General features: G+C 35.2%; 1 protein-coding gene across 2 annotated transcripts in view; it reads right to left on the bottom strand.

Moving 5' to 3' along the window:
- Positions 1-21,456, bottom strand: part of TTC13 (tetratricopeptide repeat domain 13) — a 39,500-nt gene that overhangs the window by 9,556 nt on the left and 8,488 nt on the right. For both annotated transcript variants that reach the window (XM_030945231.1, XM_030945232.1), the window contains exons 4-17: positions 20,303-20,373; positions 17,967-18,032; positions 16,376-16,468; positions 15,197-15,313; positions 14,278-14,388; positions 11,809-11,891; positions 10,562-10,703; positions 9,147-9,321; positions 8,569-8,725; positions 8,169-8,299; positions 7,705-7,837; positions 7,119-7,211; positions 2,881-2,964; positions 1,361-1,445 (exon numbers count right to left, since the gene is read on the bottom strand). In XM_030945231.1, coding sequence (XP_030801091.1) covers positions 1,361-1,445; positions 2,881-2,964; positions 7,119-7,211; positions 7,705-7,837; positions 8,169-8,299; positions 8,569-8,725; positions 9,147-9,321; positions 10,562-10,703; positions 11,809-11,891; positions 14,278-14,388; positions 15,197-15,313; positions 16,376-16,468; positions 17,967-18,032; positions 20,303-20,373 — 1,541 coding nt within the window. The remainder of the gene's footprint in view (positions 1-1,360; positions 1,446-2,880; positions 2,965-7,118; positions 7,212-7,704; positions 7,838-8,168; positions 8,300-8,568; positions 8,726-9,146; positions 9,322-10,561; positions 10,704-11,808; positions 11,892-14,277; positions 14,389-15,196; positions 15,314-16,375; positions 16,469-17,966; positions 18,033-20,302; positions 20,374-21,456) is intronic.

Genomic DNA, 21,456 nt, shown 5'->3' with positions numbered 1-21,456 from the left:
TTGCTGCCAGTTGAGACATTTACGTTGAAACAATAATGTACAGTCCACTATGCTTATATATTTTCATCATTTTCTTGGAGTAACTGCTATTTTTAAAATCCACTGGTAGCATTTTTTTCTGGCCTACAATTAAAAAGTAACCAGATTGCACATTTGTGTGTCAGGAGGGAACACTTAGCTGCCCATCCACCCCAGCATCTTTTGTTAAGGTTCAGTTTGTATCCATTTGGCTTCATCTTTCAAAGCCAAGAACAAGACAGTAATATAAAAAGGATGTCTTAAATTGAGGTGTCTTCAAAGAACATATATTCACAACATATTTTAAAACCCGGAGAAAAATGTAGTGCTTAAACCACGCAGCTCCTGCAAAGATAATTGCAGTGCATGAGTGAGCACTAGTATCAAGAACACATCCAAACCCAGACAATCTGTCAGGAGTAGCAGCAAGGCAGCTTCAGAGATTTCTGCTCTATGGCAACCCAGCTGCTTTGCTTAGATACAAAATTCCAATGTGGACATACAAGATAAGAAAGTAAAGAATTTGTTTCTATTTAGCATAATGGTTTCTTCCCAAATTTTATTCTGCTCTGATTAAAATCCTGTACAATCCTTTAAAAAGACATTGGAACTTTGTTTCCCCAAACCTAAATACTTACACACTGCTCACCACAGATTAATGTGGAGGAATGGGGGGAAACCGGGAACAACTTTCACTTAAACCCAGCTCAAGCCTTACTACTCAAGATAAGAATATAAATCATTTTGCAGGTCATATATCCAAAGCCTTTCTACAAAGACCACCAGCAAGAGGAATAAAACCTGCAGGTTTGCTACTCCTTTTTTGGCAAGTCTTCCTAAGCTCAAAAATGTTATCCAGGATTTCATTTTAGCTGTCAGTCACAAAGAACAACTATTCCCCCACTTCCCCATGCCAGCCCCACCACATACTGAGCTGCACCAATGAACCTAAAAGTAAAAAGAGCTTCCATATTCCTAATCTTACATGCACAACAGTCAATTTTTCCTTCCTATTATACAGGCACAGAGTGAGCCCACTATGGCAGATCTGACCCTCTTGGGTTGAGGAGGTTGGCTTCAAAGAATTACATTTAACATTTTGGTTTCCCATTATTTTGTTACCAGTTCCCAGTTAGGCCGAGGATTTCAAATATACATCACCCATTCACACATATCAAAGGGAAGGTCCAACCCTATATATCCAGATTTGGAGTAACCTGAGCTAGAATTTCCAGTTACTCATTTTAAGTTTATATACAATGGTTTTATTTTGAGGAACTGAGTATCTCCCAGAACACATTTCATGTTTTTTACCATATATTAAAGTTTTTCTGTAATTTACCTTCATTATGGGAAGAAGATCTTCTACTTTATGTACCTTTTCCAAAGCTTCTCGAACCTCTAGCAGTCCTTTTGGATTATTAGCACTGGAAAAAAATTAAATATGAAATACAACAGTTGAACACATATAGCATTTCTGGAAATTCACACACCTTTAGCCTAACCAGCCATAGTTAAGTAAGTTATTGAAAGTTAATTATTTATTTTCTGAAAATAAGTTCCCTTATACTTGTCTACATGCTCTCCTATATTTCAAAATTCAATTTTCTCCTATATCAGCTGAGCTTATTTTTTTCAGCTTCAAACCTCAATTTCAGTATTCAGATTTATCTTACTCTAATCAACTACTCTGTCTTACTCTTGCTATTGACCACTCTAAAACATCAGTGTTTGCATGAGTATGTGTGGGCAGGGGGTTCCAGGTAAGGAAAAATGTAAGTAGAAGAGAGTTAAAATTACAAGTATTCTTCACAAAAAATACTCATCTGGGTAGCCTCAAAGGCAAGTGAATACTTCAGATGCAGGCACAGTGGGATCATGAAGAAAATTGTTGAATTACTGCTCTAATCATTATTAATTGCACTATATGAGATTTTTAGAACAGAATTCTTTTAGAAATCACACCACAAATTGTTCTGGTTTAAGGTCAAATGCTACTGGGCTTACTCTGAACAAACTTCCTGGCAACAGAGGACAGACTGCCAGCTACTACAGAACTTACATATTTTCAGCAACTATCATAAATTTCTAAAACTCGAACATTTTCAACTGTTACAAGGATTTTCTGACCTTTCATTTTTTTATATTTAAGTAGCACAATGAGATTGAAAAACAGAATTCAGTATTTAATAAAAGTTACCAGGCCAAATAAAAAAGCTAAAAGAGTTTTTTAAAGCTAAAAGAGTATTTAGTTTTTTATGTTATCAGAATACTGTACAGTATTCAGTACAGATGCCAGCATCAATTTTCATATCACCTTTAGCTGTATTGTCTAATTCAAGAGTCTACAACTCTCTTCATCTACCAACCCATCTATGTCACACATAGTGAAGATTCCCTGCTCATTTAAAACTCCTTGTCAAACACCTGTTTCAATGAAAATTATCTTCCCTATCTTCATTTATCTATTTTTCCTCACTTCTTAATAAATTCATCTCAATAGTCAGAGTAACTGTACTTGATTCTACCAGGAGGAAAACCCATCATCTTTAATAAATCATCTTTAGAAAGTATAGAGATCCTATCATGACAGAACCATGGCTACAAATTTAAAACAGTTATTAGTTTCTAGGTATACTATAATTCACAGGAGGTTTTTCCTATTAATTTAAGTTTCTTTATGTGGCAATGAATACAATTTTCTATTTCCAGCAGAAATTAAAACAATTACATATGCCAAGGAAACTAGAACTTACTAAACTGAGAAAAAAATCTTTCAGACTTTGTGAAATGAATATTTTGTAAAATTCAGATCACTATTACCAGGGTATCAAAGCAGGGGGTAAAAAAGTTGTAATTTACCCATGATAAACAAGGATCCTGTCTTTGATAAAATGAAGAATTTTCTCAAAGTATTCCAGGTACCGCATGTTAATGACCTGTCCCCTACAAAGAAAAGAAAGGGTTTTTTGAAGTCTTGTTTCTCAGCCCAACATTCCAGGACACAAATATTACTCATTAATATTTGCCAAAATTTTATTCACAGTTGCTCTGTAAATTAAAGGAATGAACCACATAGGATTTATCTACACGGTGAATTGCCAATCTCCCATTTTAAATATAGATTACATAGTGAACTTGCTCAAACTCATGTATCATTAAAATTGGTGCTCTCTGATAAACTAAATTCCATGCATATTTCTCCATTTTTAGCGTGCCTGACTCCAGGAAATCTTATCTATATATAATAATTATCAATTTGTACAAGATATAATCTTCCCTAGACTCATAGATACAACATAACTAGAAAAGAATTCTCAATTTGCACATCTAGATAACAATATGCTCCAGTTCACATATTTGGCAATATACATGTTGATCTGCTCTGACCGTCCACATATATTTTTCTTTATTCACCTATGTTCCTCTATATTGAACTATTTTGCTTTTAATCCCAAGAATTACAAGTAGTAACTGAAAAACAAAAACATTAAAAGGTGTTGCTTTTTCCCTTGGACTACTAAGTAAAAAAAATAAAAATCAATATTAAGATGTGGTAGAAACCTGTTGGGATTATAACCACTCTGAGAGGAAAAATTACATACCATTACTGCATTTGTAGGTGTCCTTCCTCTTCTCCCAGTCTACAAAACAAGATTTTATAAAGCAAGCATTATCGCTCTCTGAGGAAGCAAAGCCACTGTCAATCACAGGAAGCCGTGTACACCTAGCTTTTTCTTTCCACTTTAAGGGATTTGTGTCAGCTAAAGTCCCTGTCTAATGTCTCACTTGACAGTCTCTCACCTTAGGAGGCCTAGTCTCAGAAAACCAGCAGAATCAGTCCTCAAAAACTGAACAGAATTAGAACACATACACATATCTGCACATAGGGAAGGGAGGCAGGGAAAGCAGAAGGATGAAGACAAAACTAATATATAGAATTTGCCCTTGTTGTACGTCCCATCCTTTTCCATCTGTATTAAAAAATATCTGTACAACAGGCAGTAGTGTGTCAATATAAGGAAGTGGGTTCTCCTTTAGTGTCATCTTGGAAAATACATCCAAAGCAGACCTATCCTCTGTAAGGCCATCAAGAAGCTGTTGTACCAAGAAAGAATTTTGGTGGGTGGTCAGAAGTGATTTGTGTGATTTATTCTCACTCTTTCTTCTTGTTCAGTAAACACTACCACCAAGAATTCAAAAGTTGCAGTGTTCCAGAGCATCTCTTTTTCCCATAAGAACATTAAGCATATCATTAATGTTTAGCTGATCACAAATCCTTGCTTTGTCTATGAAAACAGCTAAAGCTTTCCAAAACATTTTTGCTACTTTAAATCAAACTTACTAGCTTTGATCATTTAAGCCAGAAATGAGATAAGCCAAATTCACCCTTGTCTATGGACCAACAAAGAGACAGCTGACACACGTGTATCTTGAGAACATTAAGATCTGAAATCCTATCAAAAATTGTGAAATGCAAGATGTTTCTTATATATCTTTTTAAAAAGGTCCCCAAATTGACACAAAACAAACAAAAAAGGTTTTTATTTTCTGACACACTCCAAACATTTTGCCATTCTGGAAAAGAAAAAAAATTAATTCAGCAGACACTGAATGCTAATGCCTCCATGACAAGACTCATTTGACAGGAATCACTGAACAATACTGGACTTCCAATGGAAAGAATTGGAGTAAAGAAAAAGACAAGTAATCTAAGTATTTCTCCCCACATAAATTCCTGGTGTACAATTCAGATGAAATAAAACCTAGAGATAGCTTGAGCTCAGCATGACTAGATCTTTTACAAATGCTAGAAGAACACCCAACTGCTGTTGCTACATTTCTTGTTTGACTGAACAGCTTTTATCTTAATATACATAATAACCATGCAAACTGCTATTTGTCAGCCTAAATCTACTGTCACACCTGGCTGTCAGGTAGCCTTGCTGTTTTAGAAAGAATTCAGCCTTAGTCATATGGGTATGAGAATAACTTTCAAACCATAACCTAACTATAAAACAAAGTCTATCTTCCTGGAAGACAGTCAAAAGACCATAAATCCATCTCAGTTATCAAGAAAAGGGTATTAGCTCTGTGTCCTATCAATCTCTTCAATCAGCAGCCATTTTACACACTGAGTAATGTAAAAAGGAAATTATACAAATCTGCATAAGTCTTTAAGAAGAAATTGTCATTTAGAAATCTGTGAACTAGAAGATGCTTCAAAACTGTAAAAAAACCTATTACCACTTAATATGTTCACTTATTTTATCCCTCATATCATGTGAAATCATCAGGATGGAGCCAAAAGCAGAAACAAATAATAGAAAGCTGATCAAAGAAAGTGGTTATTAGTTAAGGCTGGAGAATGACCAAACCAGAACAGGTTTCTAGAGTCAAAAAGAATGCAATTACCATCCAGTACTAAAGCACAAGCAATTCCTAAGACAGTGGTATTTAGGCTGCTTCAAATCTACTGTTTCTTCAAAAAAGGCAGCCAACCAGCACTTTCCAGAGAACCACTACTTAGCTATCAAACAAGCACAACCAAAATGCTGATGAAATCCCCAAAAGCCAAGGCTGAGCCAAACCAAAAATGTTAGAATTAGGTTCACAGTGGGCTTACAATTCTGAATGTTCATGAAGCTACTTCAGACTTGTATAAAATGACCAAAACAGCTGTAACAGTACACCTTCAGTTTTGCCAGCATTCTCTGATGAAAGGACAACAAGTACCCTGGCCACTGCAAAACCAGAGCTCCTGACACAGAGATTCTGTACAAGGACATATTTCTGCAGATTAAATGTTCAGTATTAGTTTCAGGACGTTATTAAGTGTTGTTACATGAATGCCTTTCTGCCAACACAGATCACCTAGAAGTTAGGCTTTTACTCGCCCATTTAAAAATAAATCCATGAAGAAACAGGTGAAGTATGGAATGCATCTCTGTCTCCAAGTACAGATGGCTGCAGTTGCTGCTGCATTGTACATACCACAAGAGAGAAATGCAGCAAAGATGGACACAGCTTGGAGCCTAAATGTAACCCTTGGCTTGAGTGAAGAGAGAAGCCTGAGCACAAGACTGTGCAGCACATCTTGCAAACTAAATGACCTGCACTGGAATTGAATGCTTCATTAACCACTCCAAGTAAAGGAGAGCTTGCTAGGGTCCATTCCACAGTCTGGAAGGAAGAGTGACAACAAATCCTCAATAGCCTCTGCACATGAACATCAGAGCATCGCTATTTTTCTCTGCCTGAAATAATTCTTGAGAAGGCTTTGTTTCCCTTATTCTCCTTTTTCAGTACAGCTTCTCAAAGAACAAAGAGATACACACACATAAAAGCAGAATGACAGACCAAAGATTCAGTATTCCCTAGGAGGGGGTGGATTAAGATGAAACCTGGCTAGATATTTACTTACACAAACACACTCTGCTCCTGTGATTGACAGTGATGTTGCCACATCGAGTCTATCACACTTGTACCACTTCAAGGGGGTAGCACTGTCATGACTACAAATACAAAGTTTTGCAGCATGGGAGAAGATGGAACGTACAACAGTGGTTAAATCTTTTAAATTTTACCTTTATTTGGAAGTACAACTGTTACATTTCACAGGTTACTTATTTTGTCATTTTTGCTTTACTTTGGCCTGCCTTGAAAACAAGTATGAGAACTGTTTTTCCTCTTCACTGTAAATCAGTATTAAAACTAATAGAACAGCATTGTTTCAGTACCACTGCCTTTGAGAGGCAGCATTGACAAAAATTACAACTATCATAAACTTAATAAAATTTTTATACTTAAGGTTACTTGGGAAATAAAAGCAGCATGTGAAAATATGTATATTCTGGATCCTTTTTAGATACTGCTACAACTCAGTAATACAACTGAAATTCAGGAAAAAGAGGAAATGCCATAAGGGAAGACTGTGCACAAATCCCAAATGTTCCATCAGAAATCATAAAATAAATATTAAAGTAAAACAATAAGCACATATACATTCAATGTTGTAAAATGCTGTTTCACAAAGAGCTGGTAATTCTGGTGCAACCCCTTAGCGTGCATGGGAATACTGTTTGGTAAAACTCTCATACCTGATTAAGTTAATGTGATTATTGAAACCTCTGCTAAGGCTCCGGGCAGGCATTTGGTCCAACCAAAGCACAGGCTGGTCAGGGTCAGCTATCCTACAAAGACAAAGGACATCAACATTGGCACACATTTCAATCCATGTAATACTTCTAATGGAGCTTTACTCACAGACAAAACAATTTTAGGCAAAAATTAGAATTCAGAGATTACAGGAAAGAACTTTTCCTGAAACTCAGGTTTTTTTCTTATAAAAACCATACAACTCAAACATTTGATGTTTCTGGAGTTGAAACTGTTAGTTTTTATTTGCCTTAGCTGCAATGGATACTATGGTCTCTCACAGCTTTGCTTCAATTGGAAAATGCTATTCCGATTTTTCCCTCCTTTACAGAAGAAAAATGGAGTATTTTCAGAAGTGCACTCCTTTTCTTTTATCAGAACTACAACATCCTTTTCTTTTATCAGAACTTTTCTAGTTACAGAATGGCAGCTAGTGTTCATTTTCTCGTCCATGACTGCAGCCCTTTGGTTATCTGGAGCACTCATCATTATGACAACCAATCCAGGCTTGCCTTCTGTGACCATTACCTTCGCCACTTCACAGCAATATCAAACATATCTCTCCACTGCATCAGCCTGGTCTTCCCATTCATCCGAACTTTGGAGTTTGCCCAAGTCCGCTGCACAGCTTGCATTACTTCTAGAGTAGCCAATCCCATTGCTGAGGTGAGGCCCAAGGACAGAGGTACCAACAACAGAAACAGAAAACCAATTAGAGCCAAATACTCAGTGTTGCACAGACAGGAAAACTGAAGTGGGAAAGCAATGCATTTACAGGAATAGAACAGACAACATCGAAAAATCTGGGAGATCCTGATTTCCAATGCTCAGCTAGGTCAAGAAAATGCTGACATAATGATTATTTTAAACTTTCTATCTGATTTGAAAGAAACAGAGCATAAACCCAATTTGCAGATAGAAAAGATACAGCATTCAGTTATCACATTGATTCCCCTGCCCCCTCTCAAATTTACAGAACATTTTCAGTATACCTCTATGTATCCTTTTATTTGGAAGAAATCCTGGTGTCTCATACTGCATCATGGAACCCAGATGATCAGCTACACATATGAGCTCTTGCACATCAGGCTTATAGCTTTCAAAATTCTGAAATAACACATCTCTTATAGAGGAGAAAAACATGCATCAGACATAGCTTGGCTATAAAAAATCCTGAAAGCATTTGGCAAACAAATCTGTGTTTTATAAATCAATACCATTTGTGTGAGAAACATTTAAAAGATAAAGAACACTAATTCCTCCTCCAGTCCACTGAACATACATAGTATGTTGCAGTTACATCAATATATCAAATTAATTCAGTCTTACTGAATTCAATGGCAGACCTGCCCCCAACCATTTAAAATAGGCTTTAAAAATAAAAATTCTCACTTTATATGTGGCTGTAACCCTGGCTGTTCTTCATAATTTTCTATAAGAAAAGGAAGATTTTTGGCCCAGTGATCCTTGAAATTTCCAGGAAGATCTGTATCAGTATTATACTCTGTAAGAGGGGTATCCAAATGTGCATGCAAATATCTAGAATACTCTGGAGGAAAAAAATAAAATTAAATACTGTTTGCATAATCAGTTTACTTATGCCATTACACAAAAACAGTAACCAGGTTATATGCTTGGCAGTTAAACAACAAGACTTAAATAAGTCATTATTTTTAGATAATATCATTTTTCCATATGCCAATTTCCAAGACAGAAATAAGTCTTTTTCAACTAAGTATCACAACAGTTTATGTTTATATAGAAATGTATATTCCATTTCTGGACCTGGTTTTTAACTGTATGAATAATAAGAATCAGTGTCTTTTCTTCTTAACATACATAGTCAACAGTGTTCATGAGAATGTACACTGCTTTCTCTAGAATGACCATAACTACAAGCAAGCTTGCACTTTTAGGGTCCTTGAAGCATTAAAGAAAGTTTTTAAAAACCCCAAATAATTCCAACTTACCTCGGAGGTATTTCACTTTCAGATATTCTGGACTGGCCTTCTGTCCTGGTAGAGGATCATTTAACATAACTTTGGTCTGAGCTTTTATGCCTTCATAAAACTGTCCCATTGCAACATGACTGAGACCCTTCATGTACTGGCACACTTCATTGTATGGTTCTAGCTGAAGACATCTCTAGGAGATTAAAGGAACAAAGCACCCATAAATCAAGAGACAGAAAGAATATCTTCAAATAATCCAACCTGTCTGGCCAGAAGACGTGAAAAGATTTATTGATGATTAAGACCCACCTCCATCATAATTTTCTTTCAAATGCTGCTGAGCACTTAAACTGCTAGCAAATGTAAGAAAAAAATATTTTCCACTTTATTTAAGGGGAAAAAAACCTGAAAACCCAAACCTTGCCAATGCAAATATGCTTTTGCATACTTTGCTCTAACAATATTAGTTCAATGTTAGCTGCATGAAATTACGCAAAATATACTCCTGACAATATTGCAAATCATTTTGGGTTAAGAATGTAGATATATATATTTTCTGTCATTTCCCCTATTAATCTCTTCACTACTTCATGCATTAGTACACTTTTATGTTAGTCAGCTATTTACTGTTAAACACACAGCAAATTCCTGTTTATGATTCAGAAATGAATGCTCCAATTCTTCCAGTAATTACATGTCTTTAGAAGAACATCTCCATCTCAGAAGTTGAAGTACCTGTTCAATTACATCAGTATCTACAAACTGGGTTATGGAAGGTGAATATGTAATAATGCACATAAAATGTTCTCCTTGGGATAAGCACAGACTCATTTGGAAAGGGATCTTATTTAATTCCTTGGTTTAAGAATATGGGCATACAAATAACATCTGCCTTTTTTCACTCCATCTCCAAAATAAGGCAATTATTTAATGCCAGCAGAGATAGGCAAGATTTTGGCAACATGAAAATTTTTGCAAGCACAATGAATCACAACATACGCTGAATTTTTCAGAAGAAAATACTCTAGAAAAATTAGATAAACATTGTAACTTATTTTCAGCTGAAAATTACAGACTAGTACATTTTACTTTTCACCCAATATGAAAAAACTTTAAGTTTCAAGTCAAAGTATCAGCAAGAACACAATTACCAGTTTAAAAAGAAAAGAAAAATAAAATATTTCAGTTAGTGTCTGGCTTTACAAACACATAAAACAGTCAAAGAAGCCACCTTAGTTTTAGCAAGATTACATTTTTAATTACAAACTGTTAAGTTTTACCTTTTAAGACAGACTACAGAACAGAATATTTCTAGTTCAAAAGCGCACACACTCAGAATAAAAAAACTTTGAAATTTGTCCATTTTATTGCACTTGTTGAACACAAGACCTTGTTAAACATTTAAATTTTGTGTTTACTTAGGGCCTGCTTACCTTAAAATTCTTTAGTGCTTCATCTAAGCTACCATGATGATAAAGCATCATTCCCTTGAGCTGTAATGTCTGAACATGATTTTGATTCAGCAGCAAAGCCTTCTGGAAGCTCTCTGTAGCAGCATCAAAGTTGCCAAGCTCTCTAGGTGATTCCAGATGAAGGAAAGTGAAAAATACAGAAGACAACGGTGACAAAAAAAAAAAAAATTGTTAAAGGTGATTTTAAGGTGTCCAAAGGGGATATCATTGAAGAGAAACAAAGTACTAAAGGAAAATTTCTATAACAAAAGCAGTAATTTTGCAACCATTCTCCTGTGGTAGTAAAAGAACAGCTGCACTGAGTTTGTTACTTCCAGAAATATGTACTCTGAAATACAACCCCGCAAGGGCACAGATCTTCACAATCCTCAGCAGACATTAAAACTACAAAAACACATACCTTAGGTATTTCTTCAGAAACTAAAGTAAATAAAACTTCCACACAAAGCATTTTTGGAAAAAATTATCTTTGAGGGGATTTTTTAACTTTTAAGAACAAAACACGTTCTTAAAATTTTACCAACTACTTAAATGCTGAGTAAAAAGAAAGCATATGATGTTTGAAAACTGAAACTAACTAAAAATTTATTGACTGGAATTACTCCATGTGCAGGACAGCTGTACATGTAAGCAGACAGTAAAAACAGTCACAGGGAAACTGTAATGAGAAAATTAAAATAGAAATAGTATACAATTTAATTTATCATAGGTTTTTAGTTCAGTAATTCAAACAAGAGCAACTCAAGAAAAACAAACAAGATTTACTAGTTTTAAATACATTTGCCAAAAAGAATTTTTAGCAGAATAGTGATTAACCACAGCTCTTTAGTTTCAAATGAAAGCATGAACACTGAAGCCACTACATTAAGGATTTAATCAGCTAGAGCTTTTGCTGTATTAACCCCTTCTATCAATTTAAAATCATTTAGCATACCTAAAACACATCTTACTGAAAACTGCCACTTAACTAACCACTGAGTCTGGGAGACTCAAAGAGATACCAGAGACTAAATTAAAAATACAAAGCAAACACAGAAATTATTTATATTGACCATATCCTGACATAGCCATATCAGCTGCTGGAGCTACCAAATATCACATTTGGTTCTGCACAATTTTGTAACAAATGTGTAAAACTTAGAGTGCATTCTAAAGAACACAACCAGATGAAAAAATGACTTTAAAAAACTACTTCTGAATATGAGTACCTGTAGGCTTGTCCCAGGCTTTTATATGCATCTATGAAGTCTCCTTTCTGTTTCAGAGCTTCTTTGAAGGATTCAATGGCTTCCTACAGAAAGCAAACAACAGAAAAATCTGTAACTTACTACATTCATTAAATTTCAGCATCCTCAGTAGTTATTAGCTATGGAATTTATGGTTATATATCAAAAGCTTTGGAAGGAACAAACGAGGCACAAATTTATTACAAAATCTATAGAGTAAAAATTATTACATAATAAATGAAATACCAAAATATCCTTTACAGTACTGACAGATTTAGCTGGAGTTCCTTTGTCTAATATGCAGTGGGAATGAGCAATTCTTTTAGTATTTTAATAGTGTTCAGAGATGAAATCCCTTCAGAGTTTGCTTTCAAAGCACAGTCTGCTCCCAAAGGCAAAGCAGTCTTTTACAGTCTTCCTTCTTCATTCATAATACACCTCTTAAGTTTTGGAGGCCAAAAGACTCCTTCAAATCTGCACTGTGCCTTTAATTGTCTCATTGCATCCTTTGTTACTGTCTCAGTTGGAAACATTCTCTTTAGGGATTACAGAGTAAGTGATCATCTTCACACAACAGCGTGTACTGCTGCTATCACTGCTATTGATGTTGTAAGGAATACAATGTAATACAAACAAAAGCTAACAAAATAAGCACGTGGTTAAAGAAATACTCCTCTTCAAAGAATCTGATTAAGAACTCAGCCTTTCAAACTAGAGCGGCTACACAAACTGGAATATTCAATACTGAGACTTAGAATTAAGGATGGAATAATCAACTACTTTATATTACTAAGGAATGCCTGAAGTCTTTGACGCAATAAATTAGATGCTGTAAGTAAAGAATTACTGGTATCTTTAGTCAATTTAGAAAGTTTTATTTAGAAACACTATCAAATATATTCTGAGCACTACAATATGCACAAAAATACCCACTGAACAAAAATGTAGGACAATCACCTACAACTATGGATAGGCTCATAGGCTATGGATAAGTTTTAAAATCAAGATTATTATCCCCAAAAGCAGTGATTCAAACAAATCTCTTTTCACTCAAAAATGAACACATTCACCCTCAACCCAAATCTTCCATTTTCAGCAAGCCTTAAAAAACCTAACAGATGGCATAGCTTTCCTTTAAAAGGCAGCCTGAATCTGACTGGAAGCTAAGGTGTACCTGGGGATGAAAAACCACTCAGTGACAATGTCTCTGAACATGAATATCAGAGAGGGAAAATGCTTCCTTTGAGAAAAACAGGGGGGGAAGGATGTGGTAGTACAGAAATGTGTTGACCTGTGTATCAGAAGGGAGAAAACTTTGCTTCTATTCTGCTAACTGAGACAGCACTTATTTTTGTCAACTTTCCAGTCAGCCTTTTATTTTCACCACCAGTTTTTGGGGTCTCTGTTGCCTACAACAAAAATCAGAAATCTAGACTATTATTTGCAAGTATCTCTTCTTCCTGCAAGAAGACACAGACAATAAAAGTTCAGTGACAGTCTGATGTTCCCACAGCATACAGTGAGACTGTGGAAAAAATACCTGCTTGGGTACTAAAAAAGTGAGGAAGTGGACTGCAAAACAAAATAGAGATAAAAATAGTGCTTGCCCATGATAGTGGGCTGAAACTCAGGAGTTCTGGCTTGCCTCCAGATTCTGCATACAACCCTTAATGAACCCCAAGCTGTTATCACAGGTTAAAAAAAAAGACAGCTTCTACTGTTGAATTCAGGAATCACACCATTGCATCTTAATTTTTCAAACTGAGGATTTCAGATAACTTGTCTGATTACTCTCTCCTCTGGAAAATGGCAGCAGTACCTGTAAATACTCTACAAACAAGAAACAGGGGCAATATTACTTCACCTAAAACAGAGAGAAGTTTTGAGTTAAAAAATGGTGAAAACTTAAAAAAGACATGGGATGAACTTACTTCCCTGCTGATTTCAGAAACTGAAGGAACAAGTATGTTCCCTCAAGTTAGATATCAGCCTTCCAGAAACAACATAGAATTGAAATAAACATGCATAAATGCAAGGCTCTACCAGCACTTTCCTTTATTACTCCCTAGCTCATTCAAGGAAGAGTTTAAAATTAATTTCTTCTTCATCCCTCTTCCCTTCCTAAAACTTAGGAAATCTCTACTTCATTTTGAAATTTTTGAACATAATCATACAAATACTAGCAGAGGTGCTAAATACAAATATCTTTCAAAGCATTATCCTTAAACATGTCTGTCATCACTGACCTAATGAGATTCAACAAGACCTGCAGTATTTACATATCATATCATGGAATCTTTTTGTTTTGCTTGCACTCTTTTTACCTTAAAAATCTTCCTCATGTGAGAGAAAATACATACATCAACACCAATGATATTTCTACTGTTTTATGGGAATAACTTCAAATAAAGGGTATTGTTCTACATGAACTATTGTTTAATATAGCTTTACCTTCAGAAGTCCTCTGTGAAAGAAGGTTAAGCCTTTATAAAGCATAGCTATAGGCTGATTTTTGTTCAGTTCCAGTGAGCGCTGAAAATCTTCATGGGCTGTTGCATAATCCTATGATAAAGAAGATTTCAGATGACACAGAAAACACCATACAAATAAAGAATACGTTCTTTTATTTCCACAAAAATAAGCTTGAAAGTTTTGTTTAACATATGAAGTCAGTCTCAGGGCTAAGCAGCAACCATTATCAACTACCATCAAAGACTGCACAATACACTTCCAACTTTTACAGGAAGTGCTATATAAAACATGCTAAAGCAAATGGAAAAATAGCTGGAAGCAAACAGTGAAATCGGAAGAACCAAGTAGGAAATCAGCTATCTAGTATTCACACAATCTTTGAAGATAAAGTTACTTGTTCTACATTAAAGCTTTAAGAACACCACATATAGATCACATAGCAAAATGGGATGTTAGCATTTTTGTAGGGGTTTTTTGTTTATTGTGAGAAGTGTTTTTTCTGAAGTATATATAAGACTTGCTGCCTTGGCCGTAAGTTTTTTCATTTTTAGACTGGTGTTTATCAATACTAATTAATTGCAGGTTATAAATCAAGTCAGTCTTTATCTACTTCCTACCTCTCAAACACAAAAGAAACCGAGGTGTGCATGCAAGGTACTTGTCCTCTGATTCTCAGCATTAAATAGATTTACAAATGAAATACTTAAAGAATACCTCTGAACTCTCAGAAAGGCAGCTACAGGACAATCAGGGCTTTTGTTATTCTATTGGTTTGGTTTTTTTAACTAAATAGGAAAGAAGTTCTAGAACAAAAGTAACAGCTAGCACAGAAGTCAACAAAATCATGAACAACATCCCAAACAACCAAAGCCAAAGAGAATCCCCAAACTCCACTAACCTCAGATATGAAGTAAAGGGTACCTCTGTGCCTGTAGAGCCTTGCTGATGGTTGTAGCTGAATAGCTTTGGTGAGATCTGATAATGCTTCACTGATTCGTCCTAGTGGGGACAATATCTAAGAGTACAAAACCAAAACACAGTTTAGAGCAAACAGAGTGAATGGATTTGTTTTAGAAATATGAAGATTATTCTTTTCCATGTTCAGCTCTAACAGAGTAATTGTGTTTGCTAGAATAGGCTGGAAAGTTCCACTATAAATTTCAGTAATTATGGCTTTTAAATCCCTATGAAAGAGTAAATCTGAAAGATTTTTTCTCAAAACTATCAGTGTATGTGAACATCACCACATTCACAGAAACTCTGTATTCCAAACTAAAAACAAGTCGATCAAAGCAAAATACTCAATTTCAAGCCATTTCAACATATTCACATGAAAATGTGATTAAAGTATCCTCCTAAGCCTAATCTGAAAAATACATTCCCCCAATGGAAAACGGTCCATTTCCAATTATTCGAATGCCCTTCACATTCCTAGATCAAGGTTCACAAATGTGCTAAGAGATCACTAAAAACATGAAAACTCTGAATATTATGGCAGCTATCATTATACAGTATGCTGACTTTAATATTTATACTTTTGGTTTGTCTACAACGCTGCTTCTTAACATCTTAACATTTTCTGTAATGCAGTTAGAAAAATAAAACTTGATTTTTAAAATAAAAAATATATGTGGGTTGGAATGATTTTTAAATTACACACACAAATATAAACCCAAAACATTTCATATTTTTTAAAAATTTGGTATTTTAACAACTAGTGTTCACAGTAGCTTTAGTAAGGTGACAAAAGGCGCAAACAGTAAGGTTCAAGTGATATTTTGATTATTTTTATAAAAAAACCTTAAACACAAATGATCTTGTTATATAGTATGTCAAAAACTGAACACTTACACATAATACATGCCATTCCATTGGCTAGAGTAACTCTATATGGTCTAAGTCTTATTTTAAAAGTAAATATTCCACAAATTACACTGTCTGAGAGGAAATGCGTATATTTTAAAAGAAAGGAGAACAGAACACCAAGCTTTAGCCATTAAATCAGTTAAGGTATAACTGGAAACATGGTATAATTGCAACTTCTCCAAAAGTCTGAAATGACACAAAAGATGCTCACTTCTGCTCGCTGCTCAAATACTTCAGGATGATCTGGTTCCAGACTAATCACCCTACTGAGCTCAAACAGAGCAAGTTCAGCATTTTTCATATCCTAAAAAGGAGAAAAATAAACAAGGTGAACAACTGTGCATACTTAGACTAATATACTCTCACGATGAAGGACAACTAGATTGGCTAAGCGTCTGAAAGTGTATATTAAGTCTGAAAGTTTACACTAAAAGCTCTTCACACCTTTGCTAAAAACATCAAGATGCATTCTTCTGCAAACAGCTGGAAAAAACACGTGTGCTACAAACAACAAAACTAAACTTTGTACATATCATCTTTGTGTTGTACCTCTAATAATTTATTAATATAACTCTATGAATAAATATTAGATTTATAGCTCCAGAGGTACTTTGCCTGGCAGCAAAGCTGGTTCAAGCTCCCACATGAACTCCAGCACACATGAACACTCACACCCACCAGTGTTGTCATCAGCACTGTCTGCAACTTAAGCCAAGTAGTACTGATAAATGAGGTGATGCCAACAGCATCCTGCCTACCTAAAATTTTAAATTGTCCTCAATTAAGTAGTTAATAGGATGGAAATAGTTACTTCATTAGAAAAAAAATTTGAAGTAATTATACAGCACATTCTGTATTTGAAATCATCGATCTTTTCCTTCTTTCTCAAAGCAAAGAAATTTTGTGCTTAATATCATCTTTGTGTCTTGAAGGTGTCACTCAAAAACTTTCGCAAAGTGAAGCAGTATCAACACCTAGCTAATCTCGGAAAACAAACTCACGCTGATGTTAAAAACAAGCAAATATGAGGGACCTTGTCAGGACTTGTCAGGACCCCATATAATTAAACACTCTGTATAAAGAAAAATCTCAAGGAGTTACTAAATTATTCATTCTTCTAGAACTCTGGCAACTATTCAACCATGATTCAACTGGCCACAAAGTCCTACAAGGACCACAGTCTACTCATAAATTTCTCTCTGCTCAAGTTATTCAAGCAGTAAGTATTGCAAGCAAGTAATTTAACTTTGATTTTTTTTTTAACAAATTCAAAGTGGTATACTAATCAAGAGGCATAAACAATCAAAAAGCAGTGTAAAGTCCACTGCATTTGAAGAGCTGACAATGTTCCCAGGCTGCAAAAGACTTTTTCATTTCCAAATACAGCTGAGATATGGAGATTAATTTCAGCGGGACTTCATAAACCTGTCTCTCAGAGGCAAAACACTGCCTGTTATCTTAATAGGCAACTCTTTCAAGAAGCTGTGGCTTGCAGCCTTACTATCTACCACTCACAACAGCGCCTAATCTTCTCCTTTGGCACACTTACGTTGTGCAGCTTTACTTCCACAGTCTCACAAAGCAAACGTACCCATGGCTTGAGCAGTATGATCTGCTAGATCCCTCTATGTTACACAGTGCACTAGCCGAGGGACAGACTCCTCATGGAAGTAGAGCAGCACAAAGACTTTAGGGTGTACTTAACACGTTCTAACCAATCTAGTTATTCCTGTTACAGGCTTTCTTATAGTTCAGACTCGAATAATTCAGTTAGGTATTAATTTAAAAAATTATCTACTCACATGCAGTCCTTTTTTTCCGTATGCTATCCCTCGTCCATAAATTGCACTAACCAGCTCTGGTTCTTCCTGTTAAACAAATAAAATATTAATTTGTGGTGTGGGGTTTTTGGTTTCTTCAATATGTATTTAATTTTAGCTGATCTAAAGTAGTAAGCAATGAACAATCACAGCTGCCAGGCAAAGAAATTTATTGTATTACAGTCCATACTTTCATATGCTCACAGCTTCCAATTCAATTTAATGGAATTGTTCTGGAGTATTTGTCTGATAAAAAAGCCAAACAGAAAGCAGTTACTGTGCCACCTACCAGAAGCTATTATCCTGCGTACATTAGACTAGATTACAATACACAGTATTCATTAGAATACTCTGTTACCCAATGCATTAGTTGTAACCTTATTGGTAATTATGTAACTTCTTCTGTCTCATGTTACTGAACTGGTAAGAAGCATACAATTGGCCACTCAAAGCTTATTTTGCATGCAATTTAAATTTGAGATTTAAAATTTGGGAGCAAGATATTACGACATCCTGATGAAATTTATATTCAGACAGCAACCAAAACCAGAGGTATTCTACTGAAATAGTTCTGTAAAATTCAAACCAACTTTCCTTGAGTTAGATTTAATTTTGTGACTTTCCTACTTAGACACTTAGGCACTTAGACAGGATGCACCCTACATAGTAAATCTACTTCTTGCTTGATGTCATTTACTCCAACCACAGTTTCCCATACAAATGTCAATAACTATACAGCAAAACTGTTTTGTCAACACAACAATGCCTATACAGCGAAGTTTCCCTGAAAACCAGTCAGGAATCACCATCTTCACACCTGCAAGGAACACGGCTGTCCTACAAAAGTTTGTAGCACAGGCCTGGTCTTTTATAATTAGGACATCTGCCAAGAAACAAACTGTCTCCTAAGAAACAAACTCTGCTGTGGATAAAACAACAGAATAAGTGGCATATCAGTGCTGGCAGCTTGCCATACTCCAGCTGATTCCAAGTTTACGCTTGGCTACATCAACAGTAGGTAGCTTCCTACTCTTAATACTATGGCTAAGCAAGGCTGTTTTATGCAGTTAAATGTTTTCATGCTCACTTTATATGTATTTAAAATTGCCTTATGGAAAACTGAGTGAACAATCATGATTACTTCACAGCCTTTCAGGCATACCATAAGCATGATATTAAAGTATACTTTAAACTGAGATGTGGGCACTGCAGAAGTACTCTAGCACATAAACGCCTCTCCCAGTATCTTTCTACAGTTGGTGTATCTTGCTTATCTTCACCTGTATTAAGTTTCCTTCTAAATAAAGCCAGGAAACAATATGTAAATCCAGTGGTTTTGAAAGCAGGATTTCTCATTAGGGTAAAAAAATCCTCACATTAAAACAAATCAAAGACAGACATCACTAAAAACCTGTATCAACCAAATAAAAATAAAAGCACACAAAAACCCCAAACGTTCTTGTCCTCAGATAAATTCCCTGGAATAATTCCATTAAATTGCCACACTTCCACTCAATTTAAGAACAAGCCATATGACACTTAAAAGAAATACATGCCATTATTTGCAGTATTGCTTTCAGCTTGCATTTGTGTACTTTAAAGAGTTTAAAATAAAAAGTATGTCCATGCTTCTGGATGTTCCAGATTTTTAGCCATAAAAATGCAGTATTTTTAAATCATCTTTAGTTGAAGCATATAAATTGTTGGGGTTGATTTTGTTTCAAATGTGACTACCTCCTACTTAACTGCAGAAGATTCTGAATTCTTTATTTTGGTCAGGAAAAATACTCATAATATAAGTATTAGTTATGTTTTATTTATATATTAAACTAATTAAATTCTTACTATTGAAAAAGGACAAAGGCAGCATACAAAATCATTTATCACTGTGAAAGCAGTGTGTTACTTGCCACTAGCAATATATTATCTCTGTCAGGGCTTTTTTTCTGATGTTATTGGCACCATGCTGTCACCCAAAAAAGTCTACTTTAAAATATCTCATCCTACACAACAAGCAGACAATCTAAGAAACTGCAGCTCTGCAGAGGTCAGGCCTACTTAAAACACGTGCTTTTTTGGTCAAAGTGCCATAAAAACTTTATGCCTACAGATGAGAAAAATACTCACCAAATAACCAAGATACTGATCACCCACTTCTAACAGTATGCTTATGTTTGGATGGAAAAGAAAGTGAACAAACAGTAGAATAATTACTCTCATTTAAAAATCCTTAATTTAATATTTGCTTTATTAAAAGCCACATGTGGTAATGGATATTTTCTTTAAGTTATTTTTGGGGGTCCAAGCAGAAAACTTACCTGCAGCATTGTTGAAAAATGTCGTATAGCTTCATCATACAAGCCGTTGCCAATCAACACGTAAGCAATTGCTATGAAAACATTAACAATGTCAATAAAACAGAAAAAATCTGACTTTTTAAAGCTATTGAATACTACCAAATTATAAAATGCTTAAGTTTCTACATTGCAGTGACGATTATTTTAATCAGAGGATTCCTGAATGACCACCAAAATGACAAGACTTCCCTCAGCCATTACCTAGTATTCATTAATTACTCCATTCATACTGTGCTCTTCAGAGCTCCTCTGGGGTTTTGTGATCTGCTTGTAGGCTTTTTCTCTCCTTTTTACAAGTCATTTAGGAAAGGGCCCATGTCTGCTTCTCAAATACTTAGGATCAGAAAAGGTCCTGTGATCCCAATACAATAGTCCTGGATGCTTTCTCAGTTATAAGTGCCACTTGGCTAACTTTTTTTGACAAGTTGATTAGGGAACTTCTACTTGTTTGTACACATATTGATAAACTTCATTAGTTCACAATAAAGTTTTCCTTCATTTGAATTACCTAGAAATACCTCAAGTAAACTGATTTCATCATTTGTAAAACTGAAACTGAAAAACAACTGAATCTTCAGCTATGTTATAATTATAAAAAGGTTTCAAGTTCTTGTGCATGCCCCATTTTGAAGTAGAAGCCAAGTGTTCGAAAAAGAAACAGGCCATTAGAAATACATTCCCGTAATCTCCACAAGATATAAAAATACATTCAAATCACAAGACTGGAAAGCAGTAGTTTTGCTTGCATGATTGAAGTTCAGTTCTGATAGCAGAATATCTCAAGAGTGTTTCATTTTGCATGTTTTAATCTCTCACAATTCTTAATTCTGAACTAAGCTCTGTCTACACTGCCAACAAAACCTTGAAGACCATAGCTATGAAAATTAGAGAGAACTTTTCCCCAGGCGGTTTGTTCAAACACCTGGAGTGGAACTACAAGCAGATTTCACCTTTCCCCACTTCCATTGAATTTAGCAACAGAAGAGGCACCTCTTAGCTAAATTATTTATTCAAACATGAGAAGAGACAAGTAAGTCATTTAAAGCAAAGGCATTATTAATAGGACACAGACACTTATCTTTCAGGCAGGCCACATTGTTTTGGCAGTGCTGCTA

The sequence above is a fragment of the Camarhynchus parvulus genome, chromosome 3, assembly GCF_901933205.1.
Source record: "Camarhynchus parvulus chromosome 3, STF_HiC, whole genome shotgun sequence".
In the NCBI taxonomy this organism is placed as follows: Eukaryota; Metazoa; Chordata; class Aves; order Passeriformes; family Thraupidae; genus Camarhynchus; species Camarhynchus parvulus.
The sequence above is the reverse complement of the archived record's forward strand: the minus strand, read 5'-3'. Positions and strand labels throughout refer to the sequence as shown.